At 31.8% G+C, this 24,799-nt stretch overlaps 4 protein-coding genes across 4 annotated transcripts; 1 reads left to right on the forward strand and 3 right to left on the reverse strand.

Moving 5' to 3' along the window:
* Positions 1–1,604: 1,604 nt before the first annotated feature.
* On the reverse strand, positions 1,605–3,290 carry LOC101203168. The gene is made up of 2 exons (XM_004146445.3): positions 2,909–3,290; positions 1,605–2,132 (listed from the first exon to the last, which is right to left on the reverse strand). Exons 1-2 carry the CDS (start codon positions 3,074–3,076, stop codon positions 1,932–1,934), a joined length of 369 nt encoding a protein of 122 aa, XP_004146493.1. The 5' UTR covers positions 3,077–3,290; the 3' UTR covers positions 1,605–1,931.
* Positions 3,291–11,266: 7,976 nt separating this feature from the next.
* Positions 11,267–13,746, forward strand: LOC101203412 (pentatricopeptide repeat-containing protein At5g44230). Its single transcript, XM_004146446.3, has one exon. The coding sequence runs from the start codon at positions 11,390–11,392 to the stop codon at positions 13,340–13,342; it is 1,953 nt and encodes a 650-aa protein (XP_004146494.1). The 5' UTR covers positions 11,267–11,389; the 3' UTR covers positions 13,343–13,746.
* A 726-nt stretch (positions 13,747–14,472) lies between these two features.
* On the reverse strand, positions 14,473–17,631 carry LOC101216820 (dehydrin Rab18). The gene is made up of 3 exons (XM_011654848.2): positions 17,295–17,631; positions 15,221–15,657; positions 14,473–14,918 (listed from the first exon to the last, which is right to left on the reverse strand). Exons 1-3 carry the CDS (start codon positions 17,590–17,592, stop codon positions 14,715–14,717), a joined length of 939 nt encoding a protein of 312 aa, XP_011653150.2. The 5' UTR covers positions 17,593–17,631; the 3' UTR covers positions 14,473–14,714.
* Positions 17,632–19,875: 2,244 nt separating this feature from the next.
* On the reverse strand, positions 19,876–20,978 carry LOC101203660 (bZIP transcription factor 44). Its single transcript, XM_011654851.2, has one exon. The coding sequence runs from the start codon at positions 20,503–20,505 to the stop codon at positions 20,050–20,052; it is 456 nt and encodes a 151-aa protein (XP_011653153.1). The 5' UTR covers positions 20,506–20,978; the 3' UTR covers positions 19,876–20,049.
* Positions 20,979–24,799: the final 3,821 nt, after the last annotated feature.

Genomic DNA, 24,799 nt, shown 5'->3' on the forward strand with positions numbered 1-24,799 from the left:
ATGATGGAAAACTTCAAGGCAAAGTTGCTAAGTCTAATACAATTGCTAACCCTATAGCCTTAACACCTAGTAGACTAGCTAAACATGCATTCTAAACGGTTTAGGAAGTTTACACTCTTATATTGGGACTTCTACTCAAAATTTTGGAAGGTGAGAGATAGGTGCTGATAGGTGAGAGATGATGGAAAACTTCAAGGCAAAGTTGCTAAGTCTAATACAATTGCTAACCCTATAGCCTTAACACCTAGTAGACTAGCTAAACATGCATTCTAAACGGTTTAGGAAGTTAACACTCTTATATTGGGACTTCTACTCAAAATTTTGGAAGGTGAGAGATAGGTGCTGATAGGTGAGAGATGATGGAAAACTTCAAGGCAAAGGAAATGGTCTTTCAACAATGCAGCTTATGATAATGTCTTTAGAATACAATATTTAGAATGCATGTTTAGCACATATCTATTGTACTGGTAACTTTGCAGAGTTTATATGGGATACCAAATATATGTTCGAATTCAAGTTCTAAACTCCAAGGTATGGTTTTTCTATTATTACAGTACATTGCAAAGGAAATGGTTTTTCTTCCTAAAAACAGAATGGCTCCCACGGTTCTCTATGTCTGTGTGCATATGACATGCATTTCTTCTCCAAAATGTGCCAAAAACAAAAAACTCACATCTTAACAGACAACTTAAACAAACAAGATGGAATACTGTAATAATAAATAAGCTACAACAGACTAACTCTAAAAAAAAAACTGAGATTTTATTACTCACTTGACTTCAAAGATGATGGATACGGCACTGCCAATGTAGAGGAGTGGATAAGAAATGGAGAGGTCCGGTGAAAACAAACCTGAAATCGAAATGGATGGAAGTGGAGAAGCGTCCGCCGGAGATGAAGTCGAAATGGAGACCCGTGCAGAAGAAATGGAGACGTTCGGTGAACAAGTTGAAATCGGAAAATATAGCGGAGAGTCGTGAAGAAGAAATGGATGGAAGTGGAGAAGAAATGGACGGAAGAGAAAAACGTTCACCGGAGGCGGGAGAGAGTTGAAGAGGGTAACTGCAGACGCGGGAGAGTTCAAATGCGAGTTTACGTTTTTTCTTTTGAACGGCCTTCTGTCTTCGGGTTGAAGAAAAGGAAAAAGAAGAAAAGAGGAAGGAAAATAAAAGAGGGTATTTTCGTCATTTCACCTCCAATTTATCCTAAATCTCAACTTTTCTACAATCAATCCTAAAACTCTATTTCTACCCCATTTTTGGCCTATTTTTGCATTGCATACAACATGAACTATTAACCACATTATAGAAAAAGCAACTAATCTCTCAACATATTAAGGAATTCAGAGTAACCAAATAGGTTTAACGTCTACTTGGTCATCAGTTATCTCTTTTACTTCACTACAAACCCAGATTCCTAACTTGATTGTCAGGCTTCTTTGGTCGAGATCACTACACATTAGTGAATCAATCTAACACTCCACAGTCTATTTTCTTATTCTACCAAGCAAATATCAAATTCAACAGTAGAAGCTCTTAGCACGTTTAGCATCTGAACTAATTTGAGCATTGGAATTGCTTCAGCAACACACAAAAGTTTGTTAATTGTTTCACAAAAAGATTCTAATTATAACTTACCGGTCAATAAACAATGGATTTTCACATCAGCAAGGCTTTTAGGAAACAGTCTAATATATATGTTTTAGGGAGAACCAAAGGCAAAAGGAGTATCAACTGACTAACGACCCTCAATACAATCTGTTATCTAAAAGATTAAGGATCTAAAATTATACAAGGTCGGTGTTTAAATCCTTGCCTATGGTCATTCGTTCTATATAGTTGTCGTTTGTGGAAAAACTAAAGAACAACTTCCATGAAAAAGAAATAAAGAAACAAGAAAACAAAGCTTCTTTACAGGTAACCTGTAGGCATTCAAGGCCTTTTCGGTTGTGAAACATTGCGCTGCAGTTGCTTTGCCTGTTCGAAGTTGGGTTTTGTGAACCAGGTGGTATAAAGAAACTGCTTATGAGGTCCTACGTGGTTGCACATTAATCTTATCTTCTGTCGTTCCCTCATCCATCTCATCACTATTTTCATATGCCTTTTGCTTGTTAATCCTCTCAAACCAACTTCCTGGAAAGGAAAAGAATAGACAATTATCAACTTAGTACAACGCCACTTACTGACATAGATAACTAATAAAACAGCACAAAGTTACAGGATAAAAAGGATCTAGAGCTGTGACATTGCCCACTCTAGTTGAGCTGTTATGCAACATCTAAATCCTTCTGGACAACAATTACGAAAGAGCAAAACTGATTCTATCTTCAGAAATGATACAATTATAAAAGGACAAGGTTATAATTACAAAAATAATCCAGTGATTGACACCCATAAGGAAGCGTTAAAGCTAGCCACCTCTCAAATTTAGGGTTCTCTACCTCTCTAAAAATCCAATAATTCTTCTCAAGCTAAATTCTCCACAAAAAAGCAAAGAAACTACCCTGCCACCAAATTATGCACCGAGCCTTCTAGCCACCTCTAAAATTTCCTAGGAGGTAAAACTGAAAATCACCTCTCCTACTGAGCCCTGCCAGATACATTCCAAGTCCAACAACTTAAAACTAAAAGCATTTTAATCAAGGATCCCCAATGTTTATGCCCTTATGAGTGTTGAGAATACGGCATTTCTCATTTAACCAGGACTCAGTAAGAAATCAAACCGAAATTCTCATTTCTATCTATAGGTCACAACTAAACCCCAATTAAAAGAATCAAAGCATCTAACAGAATTCCATCATTCTAATTTCTGTGTTAACATAATTGATGTTACACAAGGAATTTGTAATTCGTAAATTTGAAGAGAAAGCTAAAAAATGAGGGAATGGAAACAGAAAAAGCATTGTTACCTGAACGCGGTCCCAAGTTTCGGCTATGGTTAGTGGACCGTGCTCCTTAACAATGTCGAAGATGGCTCTAGTGATCGTCTGGGTTTGCTCCGGTGGAGTTTTAAGCTCTATCGGTTTCATTTTGGGCTTTGGCTTCGTCGCGAAACACCTTACTGCAGTCCCAAACATCTTAATTTTTCTTTTTTACTAACAAAAGCAGACAGAGAAGAAAACAAACCCCAGTAATCCTTCCCTATGCTCTGTTCGTTGAAAAAATGTATCGCCGTAGTAACCTTCGGGCCTGGGATTCAAGTTATTATAAAATGAATATTAAATTGGGAGCAAAATGAGTTTGGATGCATATTTGAAATTTGGCCCCCTTCCAAAAATGAAAAAATAAAAGCATTATTATATTTATATAGCCATGTAGATCCATCCTTACAGTCGAAAATGAAATTATTCTTTTGCTACAAACTCGTGGGTAAAGCATTAATACACATAAGTGGAAGTCCTACACAACTTCCTTCAACAAAAAAATAAACTTATGGATTCATTCATCCAAATATATAATTAAAACAAATTAATATTCAAATCTTTATTTTCATTATTATATTTTAACTTTTTAAACATCTAATTTTATAGAAAAAAGTTACTATAATATTAAAAAAACCTACAAATTTAATTCATTAGTTCATCAATCAAATTTTTATTAGGATTATTATGGTTTAATTTATTAAACATTAATTAATCAATTCCTTAACTAATCAAATATATAAATTTTTAAAAATTTTAATATTTAAATCCATAATTATTATGTTTTAATTTCTTTGTAAAAAACTACTCTACTTCTAAAAAGCTTAGACATTTAATTAATTAATCAATCAAGTCATTATTATTATGGTTTAAATTATTAAAACTTAATTAATCAATCTCATTATTATGTTTTGAATTAGGGTGTAACTACAGAGTCAAACTATGTAACCTATATTATATGGTAGATTGGGTTAGTTTAAAATATGGGTTGAGTCATATTTGGTTTTTTTGGGTTTATGGTTGAAAAATCTGGTTCAACCCTAAACTATCGTATGAAAAGTTAGTCGATAAACGATTGTTTGAAAACATAAAACTAAACGATCATGTAAGTGGGTGAACGATCGTTTATAAAACTAAATAATTGTTAGGTTGTGAATGAAAAAAAAAAAAAAAAACAATACAACTTGACAATTGAATCCAACCTATATTTTACGTGTTGGGTTGGTAAAATTAATTCAGGTTGTATTGTTTTTTTAATAATGTCTCCTAACCCAATTCATTTACCACCTTAGTTTAAATTACTAAAAACTTAATTAATAAATTCCTTACTTTTATCATAATCCAACCAAAATTATTATGATTTAGATAATTTACAACTAACTTTAACTTCTATGCTTAATTGTATTGGAAATTTCTGGAGAGGTATAAATTTTTTAAAAGAATTATATGAGATTTTTTATAAAAATTTTAAGTTCAAATTTTTTTAACTATGGAACTGTTTGGGGAAGGAAAGGTATCAGTCATTTTCTTGTTTGGCCCATGGATTAAATGGAGGAAAATGAATACCCTAAATCTCTCTTATTCCTTCTCTTTCCTCATTTATTACCCCACTTTTTTCACTTGATCCTTTCATTTTTCAATATAATCCTTTCATTTCTCAATATAATCTTTCTCTATATTCTCTTTCCTCGTTTATTTATTTTCCTCTCCAAATTAATCCTCTTATTTTTTCTCTTTTCCAAATAAATTAAAATGATTATATTCTCAATATAATCTTTCTCTATATTCTCTTTTCTCATTTATTTATTTTCCTCTCTAAATTAATCATCTTATTTTTTTCTCTTTTCCAAATAAATTAAAAATTAATTCACCTCTCCTCTTTTTTATTCGTGTCAAACAAATTAATCATCTTCTCGTATGTTACTTATCGTTCTCATGAAATAAAATATTAAAAACGAAAGAAAAAATATTAAAAATGAAAGAAAAAATAAAAACAATATAATACAATTTTTTATTATATATGATTGATGATTCAAATTTAAAACACAAAATTTATTTTTGTATTCTATTTACGGTACAATTTGAATAAATATATTTTACATAAATGAAAAATAAATACAATTTGTTTGTATTATGTATTGCGTGTATGATCCAAAAATTTTTTATACAAAATAAATTTAAAAATTAATACATATTTTTTTGTGTGTTGGAGTTACAGTATAAACATTATTTTAATACAATTTTTCGTTGTTTTGGAAAACAGTACGAACAAAATAAATACGTTTAGACAAACACAAAAAAAAAAGTACAATTTTTGTTTGTATTTGGTTTACAAAAACATTCCATAAGCATTTCTTACATTGGAAAAAAAATATAATTCAATTTCTTTCTCATATGGGGTTTGGTCACACATTGAGCTCAAATTTTGTAAATTGTTTTTCATGGAGTAAACATGAACAACATCAATAAAATTCTTTTAAACGATTGCAAATTTCATAGATAAAAAATTTGCATTTTTGTATCAAAATTATAAAATAAATCACATTAAAATTCTTGTCATGCGACAATAGTAAGCACCATCTGTGATGAAACTTTTGATAATTAATGAGTACTAGGCAAAATAGTTATCTACTACTCTCGTGTGTTGCTACTACTTTTGCACAAAAAATATTTCACGAATCCTACATTGTTATATGTTCTACGTGAAACCTACGTCAAATTTTATCGTGTTTGCCTCTTAAATCAATTTGGTTCAAGGTCTAATCTGTGAATCTAAAATTGGGTGACATTTGCAGCATATCGAACTGTCGCAAGACATTGTTTGACATAACCACTGTGGTTAAGTGGACTTACATGGGTCATATGATTGGATTCTTTTCCATTCATTTCATTGTGGATTTTACTTGTTCTTGATCAACTGGGTTCTTTTATTAAGCCTGCATTTGAGTGAACTTCTGTGAATGACAATTCTAGCCAATAGTTTGGGTGTTGAATTGGATGAAATTGATCGTCATAACAACGTTTAAAGTTGGACAACAAATAGAATTCATCAATATAAGGTATGTATGTCAAGTGCATGTAATTATAATTATATGTGAGCATAAAATCTTAAACGACTGCCACTTGCTTCAAGAACAGGTCATTTTCATCAAACTTACTATCTATGTTGTTAACAACTTCAATACGAAATGCAAATATCTCTACGATCAAGTGTTTCACTTATCTCATCTTCTTTGACGTTCGAAATACAGAATTGTGCAATAAAATGTTAATCTAACCAAAGAAGTGATGTGTAACATTCGAGCTCCTTTAAATACATCATTTATATATTCAATTGCGTTGTTTATCATTCACACATACTGATACCAATTATCTTGAGACTGGATCCATTTTTTCAGGTCAATGTCTACAAAAAAAACTAAAAAATACTTCAGGTTCAATTGTTTTAGTTATTTCATGCTATTTAGTTATTTCATTGATATTGTTTTGTCGTGTTGTTAACAACTTCGATACGAAATACAAATCGAAGCAACTAAAATATTTTGTGTTTAAGACATGTAATCAACACCAACGACACATATTTATAAAAAGCATGAAATAACTAAAACAATTGAACCTGGAGTGTCTTTGAGTTTTGTTGTAGACATTGACTTGAAAAAATGGATTCAATCACACGATAATGAGTATCAATATGAGTCGATGACAAGCAACGCAATTGAATGTATGAATGATATATTTAAAAGAGCTTGAATGTTACTCATAACTTCTTTGGTTAAATTAACATTTTATTGCACAATTCTGTATTTCGAACGCTGAAGAGATGAGATAAGTGAAGTATTCGACCGTGAAGATGTTTATATAGAAAATGCGAAAAGAAAGTTCACACAGGTATGAGTATGATTTCTTCATTCAAAATGTCAGCACACACACGTAATAAGTTTGATGGAAAAAACACATTCTTGCAACAAATGACAATCTTTTAAGATTTCATGCTCATATGTAATTACATGCACTTGACGTGCATACCTTATATTGATGAAATTATATGTTGTCCAACTTCAACAGTTATTATGACGGTCAATTTTATCCAATTCAACACCCTGACTTTTGGCTAGAGTTATAATTCACTAAAGTTCATCTAAATGTGAACTTTTTTAGAACCCGATCGACCAAGAACTATTAGGATCTACAATGAAATGGATTTGAAAGAGTTCGGTCAATCACTGAGATACACATTCTGTATAGTAGAAAACAACTGACGTACTTGTCTTCAACATGCTTGTTCTTTTTCAAGACACTGATATGTATATTTTAGAATTCTTGTAATTATTAATGTACTACTTTAATGTATATTTCTTTGGATTGATATGTAAATTTTACAACTTAAGCTCATACAATTGTAATCGTGTAATTATATAATTTTATTCTTTTAAAATTTTATATCATAAGTTGAACATATAATATTTTTAATTCTTTACTTTTATGTATTGAACTTTTAATTTTTATGTTATTATTACAATACATATGTGTTTTTAATGAAATACATTTTATGTTATTTGCATAATGGAACTTGGTTTGGTTGATTCTATCCAGCTATATCTATAATTATCTCATCGCTCATTAATCAATACTTCCTCCACAGCTGGATTGGGTTGTCGAATGAGAGAGGCAACATTCCAACACATCCTAGATTAGCATCATGCAATTGGATTGACACTTGATAATTGTTTTGGTCGAGCGTTGGATATTTGAAACCCATACCTTTCATATGCCTTGTGGAAAATGCACTATCACATCACAGGATGTTGCGATCCATTTTGGGTTACCAGTGGATGGTGAGCATGTTTTAGAATCGTTGACATATAACTAGAAGCAAATTTGTGAATAATTCTTGGGGGTTCTACTTCCTGAATGAAATATCAACAATTGAGTCTTCCATGGTTGGCATAACAATTCACAAAATTGCCATCGAATGTTGATGTTGTGAGCGTTCAAAGATGCGCTCGTGCATACACTATACAGCTCATTGAAGGCTTTTTGTTTGTTGACAAATCAAATATTATGGTTCATTGTATGCTTTCTTTCACTTTTAAGTGATTTTGATCAGACTGGTACATATGCTCAGGACACTACATGTCTTGCATGGTTGTCTAGGGAATTGTGTTTAGTAGTAATATGTACAGTCTTTAGAAATTAGTGGCCTATTAATGTTGCTGCAAGTATGGACATATGATAGATTCTCTATTGTGGCACCAAAAGTAGCACTACAAGCTCTAGTTTGTCGGTCTTTGAGTTTCGTGTATTATTTTATTTATACATTATATTTTTAATAAAATTTGCATTATCTATAATTTATTACTAATTTCTTTCCCACATTACGTAGAGCAATGTTCTACCTTAATCAAAATAGTCAACAAATCTATCGTTGACGTACAAAATGATATTTAACCGACTGATCCCCTCTCAGTAGTAAAATATGATACAAATGTTGTCTATGTATGTTTTTTATTGTCTACTTATGTGTTTTTTTAACACATTAATTGGACACCATACACGCTCGACATTATGAAATTATTTTCTAATCAATGTCATAATGGTCAATTGATATGGACTTATGTGAGTCATATGATTTACTTTCATATCGTTGAGAAGTATCAGCCAAATCACGCGTTGCGACAGTTTATGTTGCAAATGCCACCGACATATAGCTTCACAGCCTCGATCCTGCACCAAATTGATTTAAGAGGTAGGCACAATCAAGATTGGCATAGGATTCATGCAGAGCATATAACAATGTGGGATTTGCGAAATAATTTTTATGCAGTAGCAACACACGAGCCGACAGTATCAGATAGCTAATTTTCCTGGTATTCATTGATTACCAGATGCTTCATCACATTTGATGATGTTTGCTATTATCATATGATAAGAATTTTAATATGATTTGATTTATAAATTTAATACAAGCATGCACATTTTTTAACTACGAAATTTGCAATCGTTCAGAATAATTTTAGTCAAGACATACATGTTTATTCAATGAAAAAAAATTTACAAAATTTCAGCTCAATATGTGACCAAACCATGAAAGATATAGAACAAATTATTTTGTAGTTTGACAACTTAATTTTGCTAACATAGATCGTAGATGCATTTGACGATGATAACAAGGCGATAATGTCGTAGAGAAAGATGGAGAAAATTCAAAGTTTGTAATCAAACTTTTAATTTTAATTTTAAATGTATAATTATATTAAAATACATTTTTTATTTTCACCAAACCATGGTCATACTACAAACTTAGATGCAAAAATAATCCTTCAAAGCTTAAAGAAAAAACTTACCTAAAAATATACCATATTTCTTAACTTACAAATTTTATAAGAAAATCTCATGTAACAGTATTTTGTTTGAAATTTCCAATGAAATTAAACATAGAAGTTAAAGTTCCTTGTAAATTATCATAATAATTTTGGTTGATTAGGACATATATAAGAGATGGATTAATTAAGTTTTTAATGATTTAAATCATATTAATAATAAAGGCTTAATTGATCGATTAATTAAATGTCTAAGCTTTTTTTAAAAAAATACCACAGATTTTCTTTCATAGAAATTAAAACATAATAATAGTAATAATACGTATTTGAGTATTTTTTTTAAATTATATATTTGATTAATTAAGGGATTGATTGATATGTTTAATAAATTAGACCATAATAATCGTAATCGTAACAAGTGCTTGATTGATCAATTAATTAAATGGGTAGTTTTTTTCTATAAAATTAAATGTCTAAAAAATGAAAATATAATAATCATAATTAAGATTTGAATATTAACTTTTTTTAATTATATATTTTGACCGATTATGTTTTTAAAAAATTAACTTTTCTTTTCTTTTCTTTTTAAAGAAGTCATGTACTCGATACATGATTGCCATAAGACTAACGTGTATTAATAGAAATTGTGTAACCGGTACATGACTTATTTCGTTTTCCATATTTTAGCTTCACAAATCCGATCTTATACCAAATTGATTTAAGAGACAAGCACGATCAAGATTGATGTATGATTCATATGGATCATATAGCAAGGATTCGCAAAATAATTTTTGTTCAGAAGTAGTAGCAACACACGAGTCTACAGTATCATATAATTACTTTTCCTAGTACTCGTCCATTACCTTAAGCTTTATCACACCTGTTAGCGCTTACCATTATTGCAAGGTAAGAATTTCAATATTATTTGTTTTATAAATTTAATACAAGAGTGTACATTATTGTTTATAGTATTTGTAATTGTTTAGAATAATTTTGTTCACGACGTTCATGCTTACTCCATGAAAAACAATTTACAAATTTGAGCTCAATGTGCGATTAAACTGTGAAAAATATAGAACAAATTATTCAACAAACCAAAAGACTCAATGTTGCCAACACAAATCGAATATGCATGCAACGTAAATGACAACAAGACGATGATGTCAGTGTGGAAGATCAAGAGAATGTTTAGTTTGTAAATCAAATTTTTAATTCTTGCCAACACTATTTATGTCATCAAATTTAAAAAAAAATCGTATATGTGAAAATAATCCAAAAAAATATATTAACGTGGGGAAAGACAAGGAAAGGGGAAGAGTAAAAAAATTAGGTTTTTTGAAAAAATAAAGCTTATGTCCATTTTATTTGTGTTGTCACGTGTACGTGTATAAATCTTATTTGTAAAAACGTGTGGTTATTAGGCTGTCTAGAATATAGAAATCCAACCTAAATTTTTTTATTACAACCATACAACTTTTTACCCACATATTATATTTTCTTGGCAAAAACGAAGATATATCCACACAACGAAGTTAATTACGTATCTTTGTCCACATTTTTTTACGTCGCCAAAAAAAATTATCAACATAGAGCAAATTTCATGTAGTGGAAGGTACGTATTTTATTTAACCATAATTTAGTTTAATTAAGGTAGTTTTGAAGCATGTTAACTACTAAATAATTTAATTGTAATTAGAGTATAATTGATTCGTTATGTTTCGGTGCATGTTTCACTTTCCATCAATAATATGTCAAAACTGGATCATGTTAAAAATATTGGTCATAGAAGTTGTTTATTAAAAACTTCGACATATTTGTAATTAAAAAAAAAAAGAGTAAGTTTTATGAGTTGGAAAATTTATCTAAGAAGAAAAACCAACTTCTTCTCTAACTTCAACTTCAATATTCTCCCGATTTTATTTCATTTGTGGTAAGTTTTATAATTTCTTTTAATAAGTTTTTTAATCTTTAACTATTTTCGAAGCTTTAAATTTGAAATATCTCACTTCAAATAATTATTATACTTTATTTAAGGTGATTTCATAAGTATCACAACGTATCCTACAACTAAAACGCACCGTTTCAGCTATCGAAGTTGCCGGAGTAATTGACGAAGCTCCGCCTCCTCCTCCAGTCCTACAACTGTCTAATGATCGGTTTCTCCCGCAACCTCTCCACTGTCTCCAAGCTTAGTCATTTACAGAACCTCCAAACACGGGGGTCGCCAAATTTCATTCCCTTTCCTCAGTTGCAACACCAGCGGAAGCTTTTAGAATGGCGACTCATGAGTATTCTTCACGACTGCACGCTCTTTTCTCAAATCAAGCAAGTCCATGCCCATATCATCCGCAACGGATTGAGTCAATGTTCTTACGTCCTCACCAAACTCATCCGCATGCTCACGAAGGTAGATGTCCCCATGGGTTCCTACCCACTTTTGGTTTTTGGACAGGTTAATTATCCCAACCCCTTTCTTTGGACTGCCATGATACGTGGATACGCGCTTCAAGGACTCTTGTCTGAATCTACTAACTTCTATACTAGAATGAGGAGGGATGGCGTCGGTCCTGTTTCGTTTACGTTTTCGGCGCTTTTTAAGGCATGTGGGGCTGCTCTTAATATGGATTTGGGTAAGCAGGTGCATGCCCAGACGATTTTGATTGGAGGATTTGCTTCTGATTTGTATGTAGGTAACTCGATGATTGATTTGTATGTGAAATGTGGGTTCTTGGGTTGTGCGCGGAAGGTGTTCGATGAAATGTCTGAAAGAGATGTGGTTTCTTGGACTGAACTGATTGTTGCGTATGCGAAGTATGGGGATATGGAATCTGCTAGTGGTCTGTTTGATGATTTGCCTTTGAAGGATATGGTGGCATGGACGGCAATGGTCACGGGTTATGCCCAAAATGGCAGACCAAAAGAGGCATTGGAGTATTTTCAGAAAATGCAGGATGTAGGTATGGAGACCGACGAAGTTACACTGGCCGGTGTCATTTCAGCCTGTGCTCAGTTGGGCGCAGTTAAACATGCTAACTGGATTAGAGACATTGCTGAAAGATCAGGTTTTGGACCTTCTGGAAACGTAGTAGTGGGATCTGCTCTTATTGATATGTACTCTAAATGTGGCAGTCCTGATGAGGCATATAAGGTTTTTGAAGTAATGAAGGAAAGAAATGTATTTTCTTATAGTTCCATGATTTTGGGATATGCAATGCATGGTCGTGCTCATTCAGCTTTGCAGTTATTCCATGATATGTTAAAAACAGAAATCAGGCCAAATAAGGTTACTTTTATTGGGATACTTTCAGCCTGCAGCCATGCCGGTTTGGTTGAACAAGGCCGACAGCTATTCGCTAAGATGGAGAAGTTTTTCGGTGTTGCTCCGTCACCTGATCATTATGCATGTATGGTAGATCTCCTAGGTCGAGCTGGATGTTTGGAAGAAGCACTCGACCTCGTTAAAACCATGCCAATGGAACCTAATGGAGGTGTATGGGGAGCACTGCTTGGGGCTTGCCGGATCCATGGGAATCCTGACATTGCTCAAATAGCTGCGAACGAACTATTCAAGCTCGAACCAAATGGTATAGGGAACTACATTTTGCTATCGAACATATATGCATCAGCAGGAAGGTGGGAGGAAGTTTCGAAATTGAGGAAAGTAATTAGAGAAAAAGGCTTTAAGAAGAATCCGGGCTGCAGCTGGTTTGAAGGGAAGAATGGGGAAATTCACGATTTCTTTGCAGGTGATACAACTCATCCACGATCAAGTGAGATTAGACAAGCCTTGAAGCAACTAATTGAAAGATTAAGATCCCATGGATACAAACCAAACTTGGGCTCTGCTCCTTATGATTTGACTGATGATGAAAAGGAAAGAATACTGATGAGTCATAGTGAAAAGCTTGCATTGGCATATGGGCTGCTATGTACTGAAGCTGGTGATACCATTAAGATTATGAAAAACATTAGGATATGCGAGGATTGTCACAATGTCATGTGTGCTGCATCAGAGATCACAGGAAGGGAAATCATTGTAAGGGATAATATGAGATTTCATCACTTCCACAATGGGACTTGTTCATGTGGTAACTTTTGGTGAATCATGCGTTGACAGTCTCCTCATTCTCAACTGATTCCTTGCTGGGAGAAAACCATTGTTGAGAATCATTCTGCGTTATGCACTGTTGTGAGTATGAACAGTGAATGATGTAGAAGCCGTGATTCGGTTAGAACCACCAATCGAGTGCCCATAAGTTCATTCTGAAGCTTCAATTCATGGCGGCCTGGATACTTTAACGAGACATTCAATAACGATGTTTTGTTCTGTTTCTTTGTGTTCCTTCATGCTTGTGTTCACACAAAGTCTGGATTACTAACATTATTCTTTTTGTATTGCATCATAAAGATCAAAGAATTAGGCCATATCACTCATAGGAAGGCGATCAATTTAGTCTTTTACCCGTTTGGTTTGCAAATAAGTACAAAGTCTTGTTTTCTCACTAATTTATTACTACAACTCATGATTTTTATATTTTCTCACCAGAAATTAACTTCAGTTTTTATAAACTTACAAAAATGTTAATCTACAAAATAGTTTATGAAAGTGAAATGCAGACATAGATATTTTTTCAATACACAAGTAAATTACCAGCAACAACCTTAACAATATGAGTAACTCAGTTTCAAATATTCTTTGAATGTGAGGTTCCAAAATTTAACTCTTGATTCTTAGATGTGGTTAGAGACTTTATTGTCCAAAAGAAAGTTTGGGTAGATTTTTCAAAGATTAGTATTAGAAAATAGATAAATAAAATAAATGCCTTCTATAGAAAAAAATTTCCGAAGATCTTGAAGAGCTTATTTATCGAACTTTTTGTTATAATTCATTATAAAAAATACCTTCAAATAAAAATTCAACATCATCATTCACAAAGCTGAGAGTGTAACATCAGCTTTTGCATCGCATGTCAAATTAACACCTTTCAAAAGGTTTTCGTTTCGAAATCGCCTCTTATATCACCCGTCGGTCAAATTATCTAATATCGTCTTTTCGCAAGACTATCACCTTTTCTAACATTTTTTCAGAAATGCTAGATGGCATTTGGACTAATATACATAATTAACATATTAGGACTAGCCTACATATTTACGTATTAGTTATTACTCACTTCACTAGGTGATGAAATCTGATGTAATGAAGAAATAGAAGTCATAACTACAAAAAAAAGATGCTACAGAAACTTAGTAACATATTGAGAAACATTGTTGATTCAACCACAACCAGAAGTTATACATAATACACACAAACATAACACATCAACCAAGCTAGTCCTTAAAATTATTTAATCATATGTGACGACATAACAGCCTTCTTTTTATATATACTTTATCGATGATATCCCTTCTAAGATCACAGCGGTAGTTTTATTAATATAAACAACAAACAAACATGGACAGCGAGTAGGTCATTCTCAGTGATGTCCCGGAAGCTTCTCCTTGATCTTCTCCATTATTCCCTTCTTCTCATGCTGCCCACCGTACTCCGCCGACGTATAACCTCCCGGTGTCGTGGTTGACACTGCTTGCTCTTCATGACGATGATGTCCTGGCAGCTTCTCCTTTACCTTCTCCTTCAGCCCCTTCTTCCTCCTCCCTCCATGCCCATCATCTTCCGACTGAAAGTAGAAATTTAATTTTATGTTATTCTAAAATCCTTCTTGTAGAGCCTACACAGGAGAAAGACTAAAAATACTCAGGACACAAGTACGTTTCACTTCAAAAAAAAGTTATTGGTGTATAGGATGAAGAAATGGGAGAGATGATTTTATTAGAGACGATTATCCTTTTTTTCCAATAAAAATGTACCAAAATATCACTTTTTGTTATAAAAAATAATTTCCTTCAATTCTATTTTATCTTAAAATAAGATTTTTAAAAAGAATTGTGAAGGATTAAGATGAGATTAGGATACACTTACGGAGCTAGAACTGGAGCTTCCAGAGCGATGAAGTATGCCACCATGCTCCTTATGCTGCTGATGGTGCCCTCCGCCATACCCTGTCCCACCGTACCCGGTCGTCTCATACGTCCCACCGGTCCCCATCCCCGTCCCAGTTCCAACTGGGTTACCGAACACATCATCAGTCCGACGCCCAGGGTTTCCATACTGGTCAGTTTCACGGAACTCACCGGTCCGACGAAGGGGGTCACCGTACTGACCGGTCTCGGAGATGACGTTGCCATATTCATCAGTCTGGCGAATTGGGTTGCCGTACTGATCGGTTCTTCCAGATTGGTAATGCGCCATACTTCTTTGGAAACCGAAACACAACGAAAAGAACTGAATACAATTTAAAGAGTGATTAGTTTTGAGAATGTTGATTGCATGGTTTTGGAAGTGAAGATTGTTGGATTATATATAGAGAGACTTCGAGGGATGGAATTATTAGTAGATAAAGTTTTGAGAAACCACGTGCATGTGATCCATCGGGAGATGACGTTTTATTTGACACGTAGCATTGGAAGAGCACGTGGCATCTTTCGATGATGACATGTGTGAGGGGCTATGTCGGCAATGACCTTTAAGATTTTCTAAAAAAGGTAACGTGACATTTTTATTTTTATTTTTGTCATGTATCCAACTGCTACGATTTAGATAAGTTCATTGTTAGTGAGCTAACAAGAAGAAAAGTATGGATATCAATAAGTTACGATCAATAAGCAATGAAGCCTAACACCACACCGACATGCAGCCTTCAGCCACGACACCAACATGCATGCAGCCTTCTAAATTTCTAATTTTGCAAGTCTCTCTTCCAGAAAAATCACTCAAACTACGTTTCTTTTGACTAAAATTTGACATCAATGGTACAATTTAAGAGTACAAATTTTAATATTTTGATTAGAAGCAGGGTGGATAGATTGATAATGTTTGGATTTGAATCTTTGATGTGTTTATAAATATGTTTTCACTTAACGCTACAAGTATAGTTTTGAAAACTTAATTCAAGCATGTTTACGTGTTTCTAGCTGCCTTGGTCAGATGAACCACTCCTGTAAATTTTTCAAGTTTTGAACTTCAGTTTTGGCTTTTGATATTTTAAAAAGTTTTGGCTTTAATCTTATCCTTCTATATAATGAGATTACCCCACGTCCTTCTTATCCTCTCCATAAATACTACGATCTATCCCTTGATCAAGATCCTATCGCAGTCTATATTAAATAATATATTTATCTAAAATTCTTTGGACTAAAAGTAAAAATTCTTTGGACTAAAAGTAATAAATTAGATGAATTAATGAAAAAAGTATTATATTAAATGAATTGATGAGGTGAGTAGCAGAATCTCTAACCTTAAAACTAACTTTATAAAATCTAAAAATTATGCTTTAACTAAAGTTAGTTAACGTGAGACTGAACTATCAAAGATTTTTAGGCTTTTATAAGGGTTAGCATAAGTGACCGAAAAATTGATAATTGATAAAAAAGAATATTGACTTCTATATCAGTGAGAAAATTTTGATTTGTAGTATTTATTAGTGCATATAACAGAAACAAAATTAGTAATGAACTTATTCTAATTTACTTATGTTATCAATGGTACCCTTGAGATAGAAGGAAATGCAAGTGGGATACTTTTCGCATAATAAGAGTTTATACACAACTTTAAAATAAGTTTTATCATTATAAACAGAATAAGTGTAAATTTGTTCAAAAAATAAGCTGGCTATTTTCTACGATACTTTAGCCTCCATGGTTGTATTCCCAGATGAAATTTGGCGCCAAATGATGCCTAGATCTTTGATTGAATATACTTTTTGTCAACCCATAGATGAATAAAAATGTATGAAGTACTGGAAAGAAAAACAAATAGTGCATATCAATTAATAACATACATTAGTAACTTAAGTCCTCACTTCACTATTATTATTTAGTCACACATAAACATGTCCCTTCGTTCATTGTTCTTTCTCTACAAACACTTCAAAAAACTTAAGTTGAGTTACAGAAATTAAAACACACACACACACACAGCCTTTAGCCTTTTCAATGGTGTCCTCCCGGCAGCTTCTCCTTAATCTTCTCTATTACCCCCTTCTTCTCATGATGTCCACTCCCATCCTCTCTCGTCTTCGTCATCACCACTTTTTCATTATGAAATATTCCACTCGGCTGCTGCTGCTCGCTTCCATGAATCGGCTTGGGGTACTGGTCATCGGTCCGGCGGAGGGTATCGACATACTGACCGGTTTCGGAGATAACGTTGCTGTATTCATCGGTCTGGCGAATTGGATAGCCGTATTCATCGCTTCCAGCTTGTGCGCTGTATTGGTTTTGGTAATGTGCCATTTTTCCTTTTTTTTTTTTTTTCTTTTTCTTTTTCTCTATTAGCCTAACTGTGAGAGCTCAATGATATTTAAATTGAGAGTGGGAATTTGGTGGATAAGAATTTCAAGATTTGATTTGTCATCAATGGGGAACTTGGGGAAGCCATGGTTATGCCACGTTGAGTTTTTGCTGCCACGTGGTGGAAGATCACATTATCTCATGTTTATGAACTGTGTACGTATTGCTCTTACCATTTTTAACATAATTAAGATGTCAAAGTCTTAAACCACTTGATGATTTGGTGTCTCTTCTTTCTTTCTTATTTTTTTTAATCAAGCATTGTATTATCATTAATGGGTAGGTATACTGCAATAATTTTGTTGTTTGAATGAAACCAGCAAGACTATTTTGTCCACTTAAATACTACAATGGTTACATATACATAAATTCGTAAAATATGTATAAGTGAAGTCTTAAATTTAAATTAAATCTCAATTTAGTGTTGAAAATTTGAGTAAACATGTCTGTAATTGAAAGACTGAATGAAAAGCTAAACAAAAATAATCAACAAAAACTCTATCTTCACATATACCATTTACTTATTAACTAAACCCTGCAACTCCAAGTCTAACTATACTAACTTGAAACGTCATATATACCTCAATTAGGTGTATGCTAAATTAAAAAAAAAAAAAAATAAATAAGGACATTTTAGAAGTTGAAAACTAAATTTGTGCAGATGTTAAGAGAAGGACTGTTAGAGGGAGGTTTTGACCAGAAAGATTTAAGAGAGAGGGTTTTGAGAGAAATTGAAGAAGATGGAAAGTTGTGTGGGTATTTGGGAATTAAATCTTATGGTTTGATATACTTTTTTTCATTTAATTTTTTAGCCAATCAGGTATTTTATATAAATAATGAAAAAGTTTAAACATCAACCAAATATATAGTATATATTAGGATGTGTTTATGTGTTGTTATATATATCTAAATACTACAATTTTAGATATTATTCAACAAGCTAAAGAGTGAAGTGTTTGTTTTACTTGTGACCTAAGCAGGACTGAATTTATAAATATAAAATAAGAAAAGGATGTAACTGGTAAGTTTAAAATTTTTTTAGAAAAAAAGAACTATTTTTTATCACATTTCACTTAGCATAAAGTTGAATGAAATTTGAGTTTAGTTTGTTAGTATCATCCTCACTTATATTTAATTACAACTTGAATCAATATATATATATGTTTGATCATTTGGAGCATTTTTTTCTTTCAATTTTTTTATTTTATTTTTTGCCATACTCTAACATAGACATAAACCTACCCAAGTTGATTCCAAAACACAACCATAAAACTTTTGTTTCATTTTATATTTGTGAATGAGGAAGAGGGAAATGAGTGGCCAAGGGAAAGGGGGTGTGATCAGAATTTGGTTTTGCATCATCCTTTCAATAATGTTAAAAAAGAAAATAATTGATAACTAAAATCATATAATTTTGTTTTTATTCTTCTTCCACTGGACAAAGGTCCAATTATTTATGTTGGTTCCTTTACCTAATAATTTTTCTCCCTCTTTTCTCGAATTGAATATGTAACTTCGAAATTAACAATATAAATTAAACACTATGTTATATTTGACCTAATACTTCAGTGGAGAAAACTCTTATCATTTTCTCGAGAAACAAACACGACTTTCTTCATAAAATATATCCATGCAAATCCTAAACCAATAGCATACCAATCAATCATGACCAAATAATAATATTATATTTTTCTTCCCCTCTCTCTTCATCAATAATGGCTCACTATTTTCTTTTAGCTATTTATCTACTCATTTGGTACAAAATGGACCATTGAGAATTAGAAAGTATATAATAAAGTCATCTCTTTTAGTTCTAAAAAATATAATGCACTAAGGGAAATTTTACAAAGGGAAAGAAAAATATGACCTTTTAGCTATGAGGGGACGAGGAATTATTTGATTATACACTCTGTTTCTATAATCCATTAACAATAAATTTAATAACTTTTTCCTTAAGATTGAAATTTGAACTTATTACTTCAAAAGGAAGGAATATGATGATGTGAGCATTGTTGCCTTTTTAACTATTCAATACCCTACATCTCCTTTTAGTATATATATTTTTACAAAAATAATAATAATCTCAAAAATCTATATATGTGTTTCACTTGTCAACTCTTTCTTATTTAATTCAATAGTTTGTGATTTTTGATTCCATTGATAACTTGATCATAAATAGTAATGTGATTTTGTAACATTTAATTTTATTTGGAAAAGGAATAATAATTGTAGCAATAAGAGTTTTTGTTTAATATGTAATTATCATTAAAGGTACGTTTGATTACATTTGAAAGTAGAACATATCCACATTAAACAATAACAAAGTACCAATAACAATGATGAAAGCCACTCTGGCTTGGTTTGCGTTTTCTTTTCTTTTCTTTTTCTTTTTCTTTTCCCTCAACACATAAACAAATCACCAGCTGCCATGATTGGCTGGTTAAGAAATGGGAATCCCCAAGAATCAACAAACCCATCAATGCCACAAACTTCATCATTCTCCTCAGAATCATACACATGTCTACTGCTCGAGTTCATGAATCTTATGATTTCGTTAAGCGAATCCAATCTGTGGCGGAGCTCCACCATCTGAGCTCGGAGAACAGAGTTCTCTGCCTCCAGATTCACGTAAAGTTGGGTCGTGAAATTGATATTGACGGCGATTTGTTCATTCTCTGTTCTGATTTGACCCACCTGAGACGTCAGATCATCGAGTTGCTTCTGTTTTCGCATCCTAGATCGGCGAGCTGATTCTCGATTCGATATCATTCTCTTTCTCTTCCTCTGATCCACGATTAGCCGCAGATCTTCGTCGGAGCTTGGAGATCCAGATGAACTTCCTAACGGAGACGCCATTGAAACCGGTCTTGTATTAAAACAGAGGAGTTTCTTCTTTTGTGTGTGTGTGGGTGGGAAAGATAGATGAAAACCGATACGGGTTTGCTGGAAATGAAACAAATCAAAGAACTGAGTTGTTAATTTAAGCGATTGTTGGAGAATTGGGGAGTTAGTTCATGAGAAATTGTAGAACCAGTAGAGAAAGACAACAGAGAAAGATTGAACAAGATGGGTGCGGCGGCGGAGAGCAGAGTTGATGATGAAACCGGAGAGAAGGATCTCACTGAGTACAGGAGACATGAATACGAAGGATGATAAAGAAGAAGGATGGAAGAAGCATTAAAACGACTGTCAAGAAAATCTGGGAGAAACAGAGAAAAATGGAAGGAGAGATTAAAAGAGAGGAAATGGAGAGGAGAGGTTTTGGTAAGAAACGATGGCGGATTTTATAGAACAGAAATGGCCATTGGAAATGGATAGAATAATCAAGAAAATGAGCGAAGCTGCTTCGTTGCATCATAAAAAAACTTTTTTCTAAAAAGATATAAAAATAGATATATAATAATGAAATATATTGCAAATTGTAACATGTACATGCCTTGGTTTACACATTTATTACTAATTAAATTGTGTAAGAACTTTGATTCCTTTACTTTCTTTAAAATAAAAGAACTTTATTTATCCCACTCTCATCAAATATATAAAATATGAACTCAAATTTTCAATAAAAAAAAATTACCATGTGACCAAACATGACCGAAAAATGGTTAAACAATTGAATATCTTTTTTTTTTTATTAACCTTTGGATGTTGTCAAACTTTAAAAAAATGAGATAAAGAAAATAAGTTTTATTTATTTTCATCTTGAAAGTTCAAGATTTCATCATCCACTCTTAGTGAGTGAATTTTAAAATTTATAAATATGTAAGTGATGTATTACAAATATTTAACTCTTACCCACTAGTTTGAAAAGATAAGACAATGTTTCATTTGTTTTTTTTTTTTTTAATTAGTTTGATTTATTACAATATTTATCTTTTTGTTGAAAGAATATTCAATAAATATTTTTATGTTTGGTTAATGGGGATTTAGAGAAACTGAAATGTCAAATCATGAGGGAAAGTTATGAGTTTAAGATAAAGAGTGAGAAAAGTTTTTTTCAAAGAATGTGTAAAGTGAGAGAGTAGAAGTCCCAAAACCATAAGCACCACAAACAACTATGCCGACATTACAAGAATTACATGTACATGACTATGAATAAAAGCATTATAAACAATAGTAGTGTTGTTGGAGTATCTCAAATGAGGTGAAAAATAAAGATGGAAATAGCAGCTAGGTAGAAGTGTGATGTTATTTTTGTGAGTTGAACTAAAACAGAGAGTAGAGACTGGTGAATTAGGTATTGTGGGGGTAAGGTGGAGATATAAGGTTATTAAATAGAGTTGAGGTATTATTTTAATAGTAATGGGATGGAAGCATAGGTTTAAAAATAAGTAATTGAGAGTAAAGAGAAAGGGGGGGGAGGTGGCATAAAGTAAGATGGTTTATATTATCTATTTGAATTAAAGAAAAAGGAGTTGGTTGAAACTTTAGGAGTGGAAATGGTGAGGTGTCATCACATGTTCACAAGCATGCGCAAAATGCTCCTCACGAACTCTATTTCATTTCCCCACTCGTATTCTTTCTTTCTTTTCTTTTTTTTTTTTAAATAAAACTCTTACTTAAGCTTTGATTAATTAAGGTGCTAACCAATAACTTTATTCTAATTTTATAATGCCTTTTCTTTTTTCTTTTCTCTATAAAAAAAATAATATGACAACAAAATTATGTTGTCAAATAAGAATTTCATTATTTCACGTCTCTTTAATTAGACTGTCCACCACAATTAATTATATATTCAAAATCCTCATTTTCTTAATTAGACGATTTATTGCGTTGATTAATTAACTTTGACTTTCCCTAATTAAATTATGTTTTTCTAAATAATTAAAAGAATTGACAAAATTATTAAATTTTCTAAAGTATATTTGAATCTTTTTCTTTTTTTTTTTAATATTTATGAGCATTTCTCTTGAGAAAACATATTATAATAGAAAAATCAAACCTATCCACAGATTTTGTACTCATTGAACTAGAGGAAAATTACAAATTAGATACGTAAATGTGAGCAATAAATAAGTAGATTATTTGTTAAATTTATATAATTCATTATATATAAAGTTGTTAGATAAATATTATATATAAAGAATTAATATGGAATCAATATATTATTTTGCCACTTATCATAGCTTAATTAATAATTAAGGGTTTCTCTTTAAAAAGTAACGGTCAACTCACCTCAAGAGCTATTTAGAATTATTTTTAAATTTCAGTAACTAAAATATCTCTTTTCAAACATTAACTATAATAGATCAAACTTAAACTTTAGTGACTAAATATGTAATTTATCCTGAAAATATTTTAGAAAATATAGATTATGAAATTGATCATTGATGCCTACCAACTCCTCTTTAAATATTTGAGCTTCAACTTTTTGTATGCATTGTCTTTTAAATTTCATTATTTAGAAATATATATTTGTTTAGAATAACAATAAATTAGAACTGAAAAAAGATTGAACAAATTATGGATGGAAGATGGAATTGAAAGATTTTTTCTAAAACTAATAATTAATTGGTGTGATTAGAATAGGGTATAAAGTTGATGAAATTGATATTGTTACCGTCACGTTTTTGCTAGTAAGTCACCATATATACCAAATTAAGGTTTCTAAATTTAATTTATTTTATATCACAGTTAGTAGTAAGGTGTTGAGAAGGGAATATTCTTGATGAAATATACTTTTATGCTCAATTGGGATTAGGAATATTCTTTTTCATTTAGGACACAATTTTTAACCTTTTTCATTCAAACCCACTCCCTAAGTAAACCAATCACTTTTAACAAAACAAACCCCACTTTTTACTTTCTACTAAGTTGATTGGATCAAGTTTAATCTCATCATTAACTTTAATTTCATCCAATCAAATCTTTAATTATACAATAAAATACCAACTTAGGAGAAGATTAGATTGAAAAACAACTTCTTTTTATATATATATATATATATATATATATATATATATATATATATATAATGCCAATCTAGTTTATAAATTTTACTAGATAAAAATATAGTTCGTATAATATATAATGTAAGAAATTTAATGAGATTTTATAAAATAACCAAATTATTTATGAACATAGAAGAAAATGACAAGAAGTTTCAAAATAAAACTTGTCAACACTCGTTTAGCTCCTTGCAGTAAAACTATATGAAACGTCTTAAATGTTAATTATTTCAAACAAATTCAAAACTATAAATTCATTTGAAAGTGAGTTTTGAGAAAGTATTTGAAACAAAAGCTCGAACATATATGACTAAATGTTATATATATATATGAACAATGAATTCAAACATGTAAATACCCGTTTAGTTCAACCGACGTTAAGTATTCAAAAGCTTGGGAACAAGAAAAATGTACTTATCCATTTAGATTTTACCAAGCAAACAATTTCAAAAAGATCAGATTTAATATGTGGGTCCTAAAGGCTAAAAGACAATGGGTTTGATAAAGTTGGAGATGGTGGGTCAGTAAGAGCCACCCCCATGGGTTTGGTGGCCATTGGATTTGGACTCAAGATCAAAACACTTTTTTCTTTTTTCTAAAACTTAGTCAAGATCTCAAAAATCTAAACTTGTGTTTTATTATTTCAAGTCTGTTTTTACTCTTCTTTTTCTTTCTTTCTTTCTTTTATCAAATTGATGGGTTTAACTTCTTCTTCTTCTTTGCTTGTGGGTGTAGCCATTAGTTTGCCAAATGATAATATCTCACAATTTCAAATATTAATGATTCCAATGTCAAAGATACACTCATTATGACTTTTTTCTTTCTTTCTTTATGTTTAGTTTTCTTTTGACATTTCTAGAAAAAAGAAAAAGAAAAACTAAATTCAGCTAAAGTTATTCAAGAGTTTATTTTAGGAAGGAAAATTGAGAAAATAATTAAAGAGGTGGATTCACGTGTTTGCTTTGATGTGTAGAGTGCAGCTTTTTATGTGTTTGTGTATAGGATTGGACACTAAAATTTGTAAGAGTTGGGAGAAAAAGGCATATTGTGGGGGTGAAGCTAAGGTTTCACCCTCCAAATTAATTATGAAATATTTTCATGTGTACTGTTTTTGTTGAGGATTTATGAGTGTGACTCATGATTCAAAAGATACTCCCTTTTTATAGGTCCCAATTTGACTATATATCTACTTGGATATATAT

The sequence above is a fragment of the Cucumis sativus genome, chromosome 4 (assembly GCF_000004075.3).
Source record: "Cucumis sativus cultivar 9930 chromosome 4, Cucumber_9930_V3, whole genome shotgun sequence".
Taxonomy (NCBI): domain Eukaryota; kingdom Viridiplantae; phylum Streptophyta; class Magnoliopsida; order Cucurbitales; family Cucurbitaceae; genus Cucumis; species Cucumis sativus.